This window comes from Solanum verrucosum, unplaced genomic scaffold (assembly GCF_900185275.1).
Source record: "Solanum verrucosum unplaced genomic scaffold, falcon-dt-bn FXZP01000284.1, whole genome shotgun sequence".
Taxonomy (NCBI): Eukaryota; Viridiplantae; Streptophyta; class Magnoliopsida; order Solanales; family Solanaceae; genus Solanum; species Solanum verrucosum.
Window position 1 is genome coordinate 1,552,213 of NW_026019936.1, and position 15,107 is coordinate 1,567,319.

A 15,107-nucleotide genomic window follows, 5' to 3' on the forward strand; every position below is an offset into this window, starting at 1 on the left:
TGCTAGTTAAACAATAGAATATTACTTTTCATTAAAAAAATTCTATAAAATTTGACTTTTATCGTATCAAACACAAGAGAATATGTTAATGATCGAATGTTTTTCTTTACATATTCTAATATGAAATTTCAATGATAAGACTCGTTTGATCAAATATTATATATTAAAGAAAGCTTATCGAGAGACATATTATAAGAGAAAATTTTATATTTAATTGGTCGACTAAAAATAATTATATTCATTAAAAATATTTTATTTAATAATTATTATTTTGATGAACAACTATATCTATCAATTTCTTGATAAATAATAATAGAACTGTGATGACCCAGAAGGTCATTTTTGGAAATTTTGAATATTCATTTAACTAGAGTGAACTAATTGATGGTTAATTATTAAATAACTAATTTTAGTTAATGCTTAATGGGTTAAGTTTATAATTAGTTTAATACAACTTGACCCATATAAGAAAATAATTATTAGGGTTGAGAATTATTGGGTCATAATTTAAAAAAAAAAAAAAAAAGAGAAGGCAAGAACTCAGCGGACGAAAGCGAAAGAAAAGTTCGTGGAGAACTTGTGCGGCGGGAACAAGGAGTATTTTAGGTAAATAAATAAATATGTATATGTGAAGCTAATTTTTCTATTCTTTTAACAGATTGTTGCATATTATATATAATTATTGATGGACTAGAGCGTATTGGTTAAATTGCTGTGGTTGGCGGATGAAACTCTACTAGGATATGAGACTTTTCTTTGATGTTAGTTAATATTTTAATTCATTAAGAGTTTGGGGAAATTAAGGTGAAATTGATGTATGTTAGTTAAAATGGGTTGTGAGTTGTTTTGGAAATTAATGATAACAGTGGGTGCTAATAGTATTGTTATTATTATTATATTCCTTTTTGTTTGCTGTCAATTTTTGGGGATTAAGGGAATTGAATTGTTAGGAGTATATGTATAATTATTTTCCATAAATGCTACCTACAGTTTCAAGTAGTAAGTTGAATGCTCACTAAAGGAGTTAGATTGTTATTCTATATAAGTTAAGGCCTAATTGATTTCTTGGAAAAATAATAATGTCATTGTTGTTCATATTTTTGTGAATGTTAGTAGATTTACGATATTTGAAGGAATTGGAAGAATTGATAAGTTAATGGGCACCAAGAGTTAGGAACTTAATTATAAATTTGGGTAAGCTTTTGGGTCTAGGCTAAACCTATAGTGACATGAGTGTTGTTAGTTTCAGAATCTTATTGTGACTATGTACTTGAATAGATTGCATTGATTTGGAAGCTCAACGAAAAGGGAAGGCTCAAGTCTCGGAGTGATTGTTCGATTATTCGAGGCAAGTGGATTTCTAAACCCTTGCTAAGCGTATGGAATTCGTGTATTTCCTTGTGGTATATGTTTGGGAGTAATGGGAATTGGTGATGGGTTGACTTGTCCATGTTGAATAATTCTAGTGATGGAAAAAGGGTAATAAAAAGGCTTGTTGTTTAATTGTTGATGTTGTGTCACGATTGTATTGTTGTGAATTATACATTGATATTAAATTGGTCATCTTCTCATTATTTGTGTGAACATGTCATTTGCATTGTTCTGAGACATGGTTGTGATAAGTGTTATGTGATAAGAGGATGTACCATTATCGAGGGTCGTATCGCGCGCCGCGATGGATACTATATTTCGAGGGACGTATCGCGCGCCGCGATGGTTACTATTATCGAGGGTCGTATCGCGCGCCGCGATGGATGCATGGACAGATATGTCCCCCATGGGTCCCGGACTGAGAGACAGCGGGTGTGTATCATTAGGTCAGACATGCATCACTATACTTGACATTGCATTTCATTGCATTGCACCTTTTTATTATTGATGAACTTGATCTTGTGTGTTGCTGATCTTGTGAGTGCCTTTCTGTGAAACTTGTTATTGATGAATATTGAGTAGTTATTGAGAATATATAATCTGTTAGAGTGTTGTTGTTGAGCTGTATGATTTGTAAACTGTGAATTGTTAGGCTGGGCTGGTTTTATGCAGGTTGTAGCTATGGAGGTTAGGATGGGGTGTAAGGAGTACCCGTATTCTGTACCCTTAGCTTGTGTTTAGAGGTTTGCTTGTTGAGTACCGTGTGGTTTGGTACTCACCCCTTGCTTCTACAAATTTTTGTAGGTTACGAGCCTGGATTTTTGTGGTACTTGTCATTCTCTTCTTTTCCAAGGCTTCTGGGAGATTTGTGAGGTGGTTGTTTGTCTTCTCAGCGATCCTTCTTACTCATGTTTATGATCTTGTTCTACTCTAGAAACAATGTCATATGAGACTTGTATTTTTCTTTTGATTCAATTGTAATACTTTAGAGGCTTGTACACGTGACAACCAGATTTTGGGGGTATATTTGAGTTTATTATAAATTTTTTGCATTTTATTGTAATGGTTGAGTTTTAGGCTGACTTGTCTTGGTGGGTTAAGACGAGTGCCATCACGTCCATTTTTGGATCGTGACAAGAACATCTTTTTTCACAAAGGTATTTATTAGGAGATTAATAATGACAACAATAATGACCATGATCATGATAAAACAAGAAAAGAAAAATGAGAAACTTGCACTTCAATATATTCTTTTTAAGAAGAATCATAATATTGGATAGGCATGCATCATGCATGACATATAAACAAAAATGAACTTTTTGGTTTTTCAACTGATATTTGATATTTGCTTTGAATCGGAGGTTCAATCAATTAATAGAAATTCATATCATTTAATATTAAAGGCAAATTTAAAATTTAAACTCTACCAATTTAATTTTTAAAGTTCTTAATGAGTTCAGACATATTATTTATTATAACTTTGATAAATGTATATACACAATTTTATGCTTCGTATAAAAAATATCATATTCAAATGAATTCAGTGCTTGAACGTTGCATCCACATCCGTGCTTAAGACCATTTAAAGGTAAAATCATTTTTATATAATCTTTTTTATTTTCAAGATTCGAATTTAATTACCTCTAATTAAGAGCGGAGAAATCATATTCATCCGACTACAACTCTATATAATAACAAAAATTTCCAAGTCTAAGTGACAATATTCATAAGAAGACACGAATATTGTGCAGTGGACAAAATTGCTCCTCATTTTGAGTTCAAATCTTAAATATGAAATAATCTTTAGTAAGAAGGCGCTTCCTCATGAATGAGACCCTACACGACACGAATTCAAATACAATAGTCCACCCACCCCCAACCCCTCACCCCCTACCCCTCAAAAAAACTCCAAAAACTCTTTTGCCCTTGAAGCAAGGTAATATGAGAATGGGACAATTGGCGGCCTATGGGTTATGTATTGCCAAATTTCTTTCAATTTCTATTCATTTTTCTCTTTGTCATCTTCTACCGTTTGATTAAAATGGCGGCATTGTGCCTACCCTAATAAGGTTAAATTTCATTAATGCAAAAAAGGAAAAAAAAATTCATAAAATTGACACAATAATAAAATTCAAGAAAAATATTTACCACCATAACCAATTTTGTAAAATATTTATTTATTTTTCATATTCAAAATTTATCAAGAATAAATCCAATGGGACCAACTATGTACTTCGATTCTTTCTCTCATAAATCAAATCTGCAAACTTTAACTATATACAATTTTTGTTTCAATTTATATGATGATGCTTAATTTTATATACAAATTTTAAGAAACAAAATTTAAATTTATATAGTCTAAAATGAGTTAGTGATATTTGTATAATTGTATTGCTAATTTATATGACATATTTTTCTAAGAGTGATATTTTTCTATATTATTTTCTAGATGAGTTACTACCACAATTTTTTTTATAGTTTATTTTAGTTTCACCAATTTCAATTTTTTTTTCTTTTTCTCTTCAAAATCGTGTCTAATCAATTACATATTCATATAACTTGAAACGGATGAAGTATTATTTGTGGTAAGAATGTAACATTCTTTTTTTAACCGATTAACTAGAAGACAAATATAGACACATAAAATTGATAGAGGGAGACTTAACACCTTGGACAAGGACATTCTTCCTATATTATTAGAAATGAAAATAGGATGAAACATATCTAATACGAATACACATAAATAGCTAGGCAATATATAGGTGCATCATATTGTACATAAATTTGTACTCAATATGTACTAATAATCGGAAAAAAAAATACATTAGTTGGTATAGGAAACATTATATCTATTAAAAATTAAAGTAGTGTTGATGATATATAAATAACAACAACAATATATTCATTCAGCGCAATTTTATAATAGAGTCTGAAAAATTATCTTCAAAAAATTCTCCGCTCAATTTTTTTTTTTTGATAATATTATTATAAGAGAAAAGAAAAGAACAAGACCATTAAATAGTGAAAGTGCTATGACAAACAAGTACCTAATTATCACCAAAGATTTTGAATGGTAACACTTCAATCTTTAATTATTCTAAAATCTTAGATTCGAGTCAATATGAATATTTTCCCTCAAGAATGAAACTTTTCGAATTATTCGAACTCAAATCAATGAAAAATAAAACAAAACAAAGTATCGTGTAGTAAAAATTTAATCAGTATACATTATTATTGTTATAAAAAAACGTTTATATACTATATTATTAGATCATTCAAATGATATCAATATATTATTTACACTGACGATATATAAGAGTGTAAACTCAATAAATATAGGATAATGAAAAGACTCTAAAGTGATGATTTCACAAAAGAAAAGCAATACATACACGTGTATGACAAGGATGATTTGGACTAGACAAATTAAAACTTGATGTTGTTGTTCATGTTTATGAATAATATTTTTTGCATTTATGCCAAGTGTTTTTCCACCGTTGGTGTAACTATGCAAAAATATATTGTTTTTTTGGGGGTGGGGTGGGTGGGTGGGGGGGTAATAAACAAGGGTACTTATGTCATTTTAACTTTTCATGTCTTTATTTTTCTAGCTATAAAAGAAAAATGAATTGCACTTTGGACAAGTAAAAGAGTTCTATAAAGAGTTCATAGAACTAATGAAATAATATTTGAGTATTCTCTCCACAACTCTTCTTTCTTATTGTTATTATTATTTGTGCAAAGGTATGATATTATATTGCAACTTTCATTTGTTCATCTTTTTTCCAGCCAAAATTTTCATAATGATCAATTATATATACATATAAATTTTTCAATGATGGGAGTTCGAGAGCTTTGCGAAAGTTTAAAAAGGAATTGAGTAAACCTCTCATTCTAATTCAGTGCTTCTTCCTTTCTAGTATTGTTTCTTTTCCTTCTCCTTTTCTTGTTGTTTTTGATAACTTAGTAAATCTAAAAAAGAAAAAATTATATATATATATATATAATATAGGAAAATGCTAGTTAATTATATGAGAACTTATATACATACATGTAGATATGCATGGTTTTTTACTGAATAAAATTGACCTTTTTTTTTCTTTTATGTTTTCAATAACATATTGTTATAAGTTGAATTATAATTATTATTATTATTATTGCATGCATGTATAATTAACACAATTACCTTTTAATTAAAGGGAAAAAAATATATAATGATGGATAGGCCAAGTACCACAAGTTTACTGCGTACAAAGTCAGATCAATTGGTGGAAGCAATTTCAGCAGCAATGGGAGGAGGAACAAAGTCGTCTCCGATGAACGGTGACGTGGCGGGAGGAGGAGGAGGGTCGGAGACGTTATCGAGAAAGTCAAGCAGACGGTTAACAGGTGCATCACCAGGGCGGAGTGGCGTAGGATCGAAAAATAATACACACATTAGAAAGTCAAGGAGTGCTCAATTGAAGTTTGACTTAGATGAAGTCACTAGTGGCGCGGCCCTGAGCCGCGCCTCTAGTGCCAGTTTGGGCTTATCATTCTCTTTCACAGGCTTTACAGTGCCCTCAGATGAGATCGCGGATATGAAACCCTTTAGTGATGATGATGATGATATTCGTAAGTACATTTTTATTTTTAGCTTAATTAAATAATGATTCTTTAATTCTTTTTTCCAAGAAAAAAAGCAAAGTTCAAATTTTTGCCAACATTTCTTTAATTTGTGCACCACAAAAAGTTCAATCATTTCAAAAGACATAAATACCCTTGTTAACAAAGAGATTTCTTGGTTATAAATATTCATAACCCTACATGTGTAAGGGTATTTGTGTCAACTCACATATATCCTCTCAACAGGCTGCCACATTACTTTCTTTTAGTTTTCCTTCCTCTTGAGGGCATGTATGATAATTAAAGCCATCACTATACAACAACAACAAAAAAAAGACTTACTATAAGTAGTTATATAGCATTTATTAGGAAACAAATAAAAAAATTAATAATGTTCAAGGCTTAAAATAAGACAAATGATTGATTTAAGAAAGGGAAAGTTTTTATATATAGAAAAAAGGAAGAAAGAAGTTCAACCTTTTATAAGAAAGGTTGCGGTGAAGTGATAATAATTTTTCGTTCTTAGTTAGACTTTTTCATATTCGAATTCTAAGTATAGAGTTGTGCTTATGATTGAAACGCTTAATAGGACTTTTCAGCTCAAATTAATTAGTCTGACCCAAAAGAAGGTACCGAACAATCTCAGATTCGAATTTTGAGCCCTAGGTATTAAATTGTCTGTCTTCTTCTGATATGAGTGTATTATTAGCCTCATCAAAATGAGACTTTTTGCATATACTTTCTGATTCGAGCCTTAGATATAAAATCATCTTGGTTATGACTTATGAGCGCTTTATCCTCAAAATAAGATTGAATAATACAAAATTTGAATTAGTCGAGCTCAAAAACGAATATCGAAAACTAGTTTTTGGAAAAGCCAAAAAGCCATGACCTAGCCTATTTCATGTGCATGGGTCAATATTAAACACTACCACACTGACTTTTTTTTTCTTCTAGAGGTCCCTAAAGTAAGAAACTGGTGAAAAGTGGACCCCCCCTTTTTTTTTATGGTAGTCATATGAAGGTCCATAGTGAAAAGTTTCTTTCATTATACTTTCTTTTATAAATTTAAAAAAAAAACTTTAGGAATAAATTTTAATAATTTTATTTGAAATCAATAATTGATATAACATCCGAACAATTTTTTTTCAACTTAATTTCAAATATATATATTTGAAATATTGACCACTTATTATTAAGGGGATAAGTTTGGCCTACAAAAGTTGTCACCCTCCACAATTATCAATAGACACTTGTTCAAATAATGTGTGTTGCCAATTTTGTTGGTTTAAATAGGAAAATTACACTAAAGTAGGTTAGTTTTATGTCTTATCATGGTGCCCACTTTGTGCACATACAAATACTTTTGATAGAGTTTAGTGGGATATATCATATATAGCAATTATTAAAGCAAAATCCCTCAAAAAAAGTGTTTTTACTTTATGTTTTATCATCACACCGTAGAATTTCACTGGGTATATTATTGTTGATGTTGATTTATGATCATACTAATAACTTTGTGTGAGGTGTTTCATTATGTTTTCGATATATTTATATTAGAGTTTGATTAAATATAAATTCATGCTGAAAAGTTTTATATTGGGCTGTATAAAACGCTGATAAAGAAAAGAGATTCTATATCCCGAGCTCGAAGTTAAGACATCGATGAAAAAGTATTTATCATTAATGTTAATATTAAGTACTCACAAGGATTATCACAATGCTTCATTTTTCGACATCTATTTGGTTAATGTATAATGATTAGGAAAATAGTAATTTAATCAACTAATTAAAAACATATTATAGTATAAAGCCTTGTTACCTTGATCATGTTTTATATTTTGTTATTGATAAATTACTATAGCGACCAAATATTATGACATATTAAAGATCATAAATTTCAATAGTCATTTTTCTTTTCTAAAATTTCATATTGAATAAAACTACGTAACGTTATGAGACGGAGGGAGTATGCTAATAGGAAGTAACGTGCGATAAATTAATCATCATAGTCCTAGATTCATGCTCATAATAAATTATATACCGGGACAAATCTACAACGTAATATGTGAGTTCACGTGAAAATGAGACGAGTTATTGTTACATTAATTACTTATTATCGTTGCAGGAACAATAAACTTCAAATTCCGAATTCGCCTCTGGCTATATTTATATATATATTTATGTACTTATTGCAGCTGAAGATATTGAAGCTGGCACAAGAAAAATGAAGATTCAAGCAGAACCTACCTTACCAATATACCTCAAGGTGTGAACCTAAGTTATTAAAATTCATAAATAAAACTTTCTTCAATTTTTTGGTTTAGGTATATATAGACGGAAGGGTGATCAGTTGAACGCTCTTTACTGAAAAATTATAGTAATGTATATATATATAGGTCAAATAGTCACTAACCAAAAAAATGGAATAAGTCATGAACTTTGTTGCTAACTTGTCGCTAAATTGCTCGTAGCTAACATAATTTTTTGTTATATAATTTATCGCTAATCCTATTTAGTGAGTAGTTTTGTTGTTTAGCTACAATATTTGTCCGTGGTCGCTAATATCAATTTTTTCTTAGTAGTGTATATTATCGTGAAATTTCTGGCATCGCCTGTTGGAAATACGAATTGATTGGGTACTACTATGTATTTGGACAGGCAAGAGGAGGGAGGTTAATGTTACGAAGCGATCCTTTAAACATCAGGTTCAGTCTTGTACAGAATCTCATTGCATGTGGTATTTTTGTACAAGACTTCCCTTCCCGCCTTAAAGGTCGAAAACACATCTGAAGTATACTTTTTCACGAGTTTCACACTTTAACTATCAGTTCTTCCCTTTTACTTCCTGAACTAGCACTATCTATGTATCCAAACACACTTCAACTATCAGATGTTTCCTTTTTCTTACCTGAACGATGGTGATAGTTCAGGTAGGAAAAGGGAACAATCGATAGTTGTGTATGTTTTAATACATAGATGGTGGTAGTTCAGATAGGAAAAGGAAAGAACTGATAGTTGGAGGTGTGAAACTCGTGAAAAAACGATAGTTCAAGTATGTTTTTGATAGTTAACTCTTTTAACAAACAACAACCTTAGAAAAAGTGTTGCACAAAAATGTACCACATAGTTTAGTATATAGTATGCAGTTATTTTAAAATTTTGGATCCGCCACTGCTCACAGGCTACATACGCGAGGGCGTAAATTTCGATATAGGTGTTATTTTTGAAATTCTAGTTAATTGTATGACCTTATTGTCAAGTTACTTATTTTGACAAAAATTGTGCAGTTTACTGAGGTATGTTACAAGGTGGTTATCAAAAGTGTAACATCAACTAGAGAGAAGGAAATTTTGACAGGAATAAGTGGTTCTGTTGATCCAGGGGAAGTTTTAGCCATGATGGGACCTTCCGGTAGCGGAAAAACGACATTGCTCAGCCTGCTTGGAGGGAGGGTGAAAGAGCCAACAGGAGGTTCAATCACTTACAATGAACAACCATATTCAAAGCATTTAAAGAGCAGGTGATTGATTACACTCCAGAGTTCATTAGACGGTTTTTATGTTGTTCAGACTCTTCAAAAATGTCAACTGGTGTGAGGTTGGATCCTCCAGAATAAGTGCATTTTTGGAGGATCTGATATAGGTGCGACAACATTTTTGGAGAGTCTGAACAACATATATAGCCAGCATTCACCAAGTGACTATGCTGCTCGGACTCTTCAAAAATGTTGACTGGTATGATGTTGGATCCTCCGGAAGTAGAGCATTTTTGGAGGATTTGACATAGGTGAGACAACATTTTTGGAGAGTCTGAACAACATATATGGCTAATATTCATCAAGTGACTATGTTGCTCGGACTCTAGAAAAAATGTTGACTGGTGCCTATCGGATCCTCTAGAATTAGTGCTTTTTTTTTTTGGAGAATCTTACATAGGTGCGCCAACATTTTTGGAGAGTTTTGAGCAACATAGCAAACATTCACCAAGCCTGTTGGATCCTCCGGGACATAGTGCATTTTTGAAGGATTCGATTGATTTTCTTTCACTCGAATCTAACATATGGATGTGAAATTTTTGGCAGGATTGGATTTGTGACTCAAGATGACATACTATTTCCTCACTTGACAGTGAGAGAAACATTAACGTATGCAGCACGCCTACGACTACCAAAGAAACTGACGAAGGAGGAGAAACAAAAACGAGCCATCGATGTGATATACGAGCTAGGACTAGAGAGGTAAGTTATTGTTTCTATACTTGACAAATTTGTGAAATAATCTTCGTGTGACCAGAGGCAGAACGATAAATTTTGAGTTTATGAGTTCTGAATTCTAAGAAAAAGGTAGATTACTGGATTCAGGATAAATTATTTATACATATTAAGTAAATTTCCGAACATGCATTTCATTTTGTGAAAGCTGAATGCGAAATGTGATGTTTTTACAGATGCCAAGATACAATGATTGGTGGCTCCTTCGTTCGTGGAGTATCAGGAGGAGAAAGAAAACGCGTCTGTATTGGAAATGAGATCATAATCAACCCCTCCTTATTGTTCCTCGATGAACCTACATCCGGTTTGGATTCAACGACAGCTTTAAGGACAGTTGAGATATTACACGATATCGCTGAGGTAAGACTTTCTCTCTGTTTTATCTAAGATTTCGTCATAGCACGAGTCATATGTCCTTACAATTCTGTGGTTATAGGCTGGAAAGACAGTGATCACGACGATCCATCAACCGTCTAGTAGACTATTCCACAAGTTTGATAAGTTGATTCTTCTTGGCAAAGGGAGTTTGCTTTATTTTGGGAAGGCATCTGAGGCAATGGACTATTTTTCAACTATAGGATGTACACCTTTGATATCAATGAATCCAGCAGAATTCTTGCTGGATCTCGCGAACGGAAACTTAAACGATGTTTCCGTTCCATCAGAGTTGGAGGACAAAGTACAGATTGGGAATTCAGATACTGAAACAAGGAATGGAAAGCCATCACCAGCAATTGTGCATGAGGTGAATAAATTCTACTACTCTCGGCGTTTTAATTTGTTTATCTTACTTTCCGTTTCAAAAAGAATGTATGTCTATTTCCATTTTTTTGGCAACTCTTTCATTCTAACTTTCCACACGTCATGTTTAAGACTGCAACATGAAAGGACATTTTGGTACATTCGACAAGTGCATGTCGGATCCTCCAAAAGTAGTGCATTTTGGATGATCTGATACGGGGGCAGCATCATTTTTGAAGAATCCGAGCAACATACGTTTTTCATCCTCAAGGACATAAGTTCTTTAATCATTTCTGAGAAAAAAAACTCAACCTATCACTTAGCATAAATTTAAAAAAAAATTCTGCTCCTTTTCAACTTTCTGAGTTTTTCGGCCTTATTTGCTTGAACTCTTCAAAAATGTTGGATGGATGCATGTTGTATCCTTGAAAAATAGTGTATTGTTGGAGGATCCGACACAAGTGCAACAACATTTTTGGAGAGTCGTTTACATATAAAAATGCAGACAAGCAGATAGATCACCTCTATGTCTTGGAACACTTACACAACTAGTCATAGAAAGAGCTCAACTATTTTCCAAAACAATATATCAACAACAAATCTGCTTCAATCTACAACAAGTTCGGGTCGACTATATGAATCCTCACTATATTTTCTTTTTGATTTTTAACAGTATCTGGTGGAAGCATACGAAACGCGAGTTGCTGAGAGCGAAAAAAAGAAACTTATGGCTCCCATGATGATTGATGAGGAATTGAAGTCTAAAGTAGTTACCTCAAAGAGAGAATGGGGAGCAAGCTGGTGGACACAATACTCCATATTGTTCTGGAGAGGACTTAAAGAACGACGCCACGATTATTTTAGCTGGTTGAGAATCACTCAAGTTGTTGCAACTGCAGTTATCTTAGGCATGCTCTGGTGGCAATCTGGTGGTGATAGTCCTAAACATATGCAAGAACAGGTATTTGACATATATACACAGTATAATTTTCCGACAAATGGTGTTCAACTGACCATCCTTCAGTGTATGGTTCTAAAGAAGCTAACTGAAACGTTTACGGAACCTTTATAATAATGTACTAGTAGCACATTTGCAACCAATTCTCATATCAGTGGAACTTCATTGCAGGCGGGGCTGCTGTTCTTTATCGCGGTGTTCTGGGGCTTTTTTCCAGTATTCACAGCAATCTTCACATTTCCACAAGAAAGGGCAATGCTGAACAAGGAAAGATCTGCTGATATGTACAGATTAAGCGCGTATTTTTTGGCGCGAACCACCAGTGACATCCCCTTGGATCTTATACTGCCAGTACTCTTTATCTTAGTAGTATATTTCATGGCAGGCTTGAAACATGATGTTTGTGCCTTTTTCCTAACCGTCCTCACGACTTTCCTCTGCATCGTAGCAGCTCAGGTATTCCATTTTTTTCAATTCTCACGGAATGTTTAACTCACTTGCATTGGTAACTTCAATGATAATCGTCTAATAATCGTTGCTTAATTCATTGTTTCCAGGGATTAGGACTAGCAATAGGGGCTACACTAATGGATTTAAAGAAGGCAACAACTTTGGCATCAGTAACAGTAATGACATTCATGTTAGCTGGTGGATATTTCGTAAAGGTAACAATGCAGTATTCAAAGTTATTCGTAGTATTAGCTTTATTCTTGCTTTTCGTATCTGTTTTCAGATATCGCGTTATTTTGTTGTTGTTGTTGTTCCTTGTCTGGATGTTATGTACTGCTTTCCTTATCCGTTGTCTTTTTTTTTCAACTGTCATATTCCCTTCTTTAACAACTACTTTGATTGCTGCACTTGAATAGAGTAGGGGCGGAGCCAGGTATCTGAACCCCTTTTGACGGAAAATTACACTGTTTATACATGGTTAAAATTATATTTGATGTATATATAGTAGATGTTGAACCCCCGTCAACTCTTTTGTGTGTTTACTTCTTCATATTTTGAAACAATAAAAATCCTGGCTCCGCAACTGGAGCTGAAGGTCTTTTGGAAACAACCTCTATACCTCCACGAGGAAGGGATAAGGATTAAGGTCCGCTTACATCCTACTCTCCACAGACCTGGGATTACACTGAGTATATTGTTATTGTATACATGAATGTTTTCATAAAAGTATTATATGCACATTCATGGTTAGATATGTTTACCTGGTTTGCTCGATAGAAGTTAAGGCATCGAGTGTTGGTCAAGTCTTATCTCAGAATCAAGACGCGACAAAAGCATTCTCCTCTTTTTCCCTGCCTTCATATCAGTTCAATTTCTGATACTTGATTTTGAAATGATCTGCAGGAAGTACCAGTATTCATATCATGGCTAAGATACTTATCGTATAACTATCAAACGTACAAACTCCTACTAAAAGTTCAATACAAGGAGAAAAATGACTGGGTGGATGGGATCAAAGTAGGCAATGGTGTAAGGGAAGTAAGTACATTACTAGCTATGGTGTTTGGCTACCGGCTTCTGGCATACATATCTTTACGGAGAATGAAGCTTCACTCAGGGGCTTAGATGAACGATGATGAAAACGAAGGTTCAATTTCCAAAGGAATAAAGAACTAGTACTATTTGCAGCTTACACTACTGAATACTGATTGTTGTTATAAAGATAAGAGACTCTGTAACAGCTGATATAAGTTGCAGCTAGCACAAGGAAAGAAGAGTTGATTGTAATTTTTCAATGTATTAGAAACTTAGAAGTAGAAATGAAGTGTATGTAAAATGTAGCTTGAGAATTTTTGGTTTCAATTGTAGCTTTTCATGTTTGTAACAAGTTTCTCAAGTACAAACTGAGATCCATGAGGCTACTGTTAGAGTGGATTAGAGTCTCACATCGGTTGAAGAATGGATTGGTGATGCCCTTTATTTATATGGACTCGGGAAATCCTCCCGTCACAAGCTAGTTTCTGAGACTGAGTTAGACTCAAGTGTCATTTCTTTACGGTTACGGACCTGAATTAGTTGCAGTTAAAGTAGATCCGAGTGCCATATCTTTACTGTTACAGAATAAATTAGTTGCACATTAATGCATCAGAGAGACTGAATGATACTAGAATTTATACTCAACATTACAGTGGACCAATAGAGTGGATTAGAGTAGTTGAGGAATGGATTGGTGATTTGTTTATATGGACTCGGGAATTCCCCCCGTCACAAGCTAGTTTCTGAGAATGAGTTAGACCCAAGTATCATATCTTCACAATCACGAACCTGAATTAGTTGCAGTTAAAGTAGACCAGAGTGAATAGATGTGCCACACGATTTTTTTACGAGCAAGTAAGCAACCCAAATTTCACCAAAAAAGTGTAGCTCCATAACATCTACTATGTAATTATAAGTAGTTCTTTTATCCATAATGAACATAATATATGCAAAGGCAGAATACACAAGTTAACTCTCAGACCTTGAAGCCAAAATCCTGTGACATAAATATAATACAACCAAAAACAGATTAAACCCAAGTAACAGAATAAGTTTTGAGTACAACTGGTTCATCTTGCATTAGTGTGCTGCTCATATAATGACTAATTCATATGCTGCTGAAAATCTATAGTTAAGTTACAACAATAAAATAAACTAATGCATAAAGTTACAACAATCGAACAAGCTAATGTACTATAAAACCTTTAAAATCTAAATAGAAACCACACAAGTTATAGGCTTCTTCAGGTCTCTGCTCAAGTCAATATGAGCAAATATTTTACTCATCCATCTTTTTCTTCCTCCGAATACTTACAGCAAGAAACTCTATTGAGGGAGAGAAGTAATGAGCTTGAGCCATTTATGATCTGCTATGGAGTCTAGCATCTTTAAGAGACTGCTCAATTCATTTTCAAGATAAGCTGTTGAAACCCTCTCCTTATAAAACTGCAGAAAACGTCTGTTCAGCTAAAGTCACTTTCTTGTGGATAGCTCTCTGGGGTCATGCAGAAGCATGACACTTTATTATATACACCAAAGAACAAGCCATGGTGATTGAACAAAAATGGTAGCAGGATCCCTGCTAGTTGCAACTTAGATGACCTAGCAGTTATGCCACTTCAAAGAACAGAACCTCACAGCTCCCTATTTTTACAATCCGGTCAACCGTTTTAG

The 15,107-nt window shown here is 33.3% G+C and overlaps 1 protein-coding gene across 2 annotated transcripts; it reads left to right on the forward strand.

Moving 5' to 3' along the window:
- Nucleotides 1-5,585: 5,585 nt before the first annotated feature.
- Nucleotides 5,586-13,737, forward strand: LOC125837184 (ABC transporter G family member 22-like). 2 transcript variants are annotated; one of them, XM_049516334.1, is made up of 10 exons: nt 5,586-5,985; nt 8,175-8,245; nt 9,267-9,499; nt 10,061-10,216; nt 10,426-10,609; nt 10,686-10,994; nt 11,664-11,951; nt 12,120-12,404; nt 12,506-12,613; nt 13,302-13,737. In XM_049516334.1, the coding sequence occupies exons 1-10, from the start codon at nt 5,586-5,588 to the stop codon at nt 13,521-13,523; spliced, it is 2,256 nt and encodes a 751-aa protein (XP_049372291.1). In that variant the 3' UTR covers nt 13,524-13,737. The 2 variants fall into 2 exon arrangements, with proteins under 2 accessions (XP_049372291.1, XP_049372299.1); XM_049516342.1 differs by lacking the exon at nt 5,586-5,985 and adding an exon at nt 8,638-8,684 and having other exon boundaries at nt 8,169-8,245.
- Nucleotides 13,738-15,107: the final 1,370 nt, after the last annotated feature.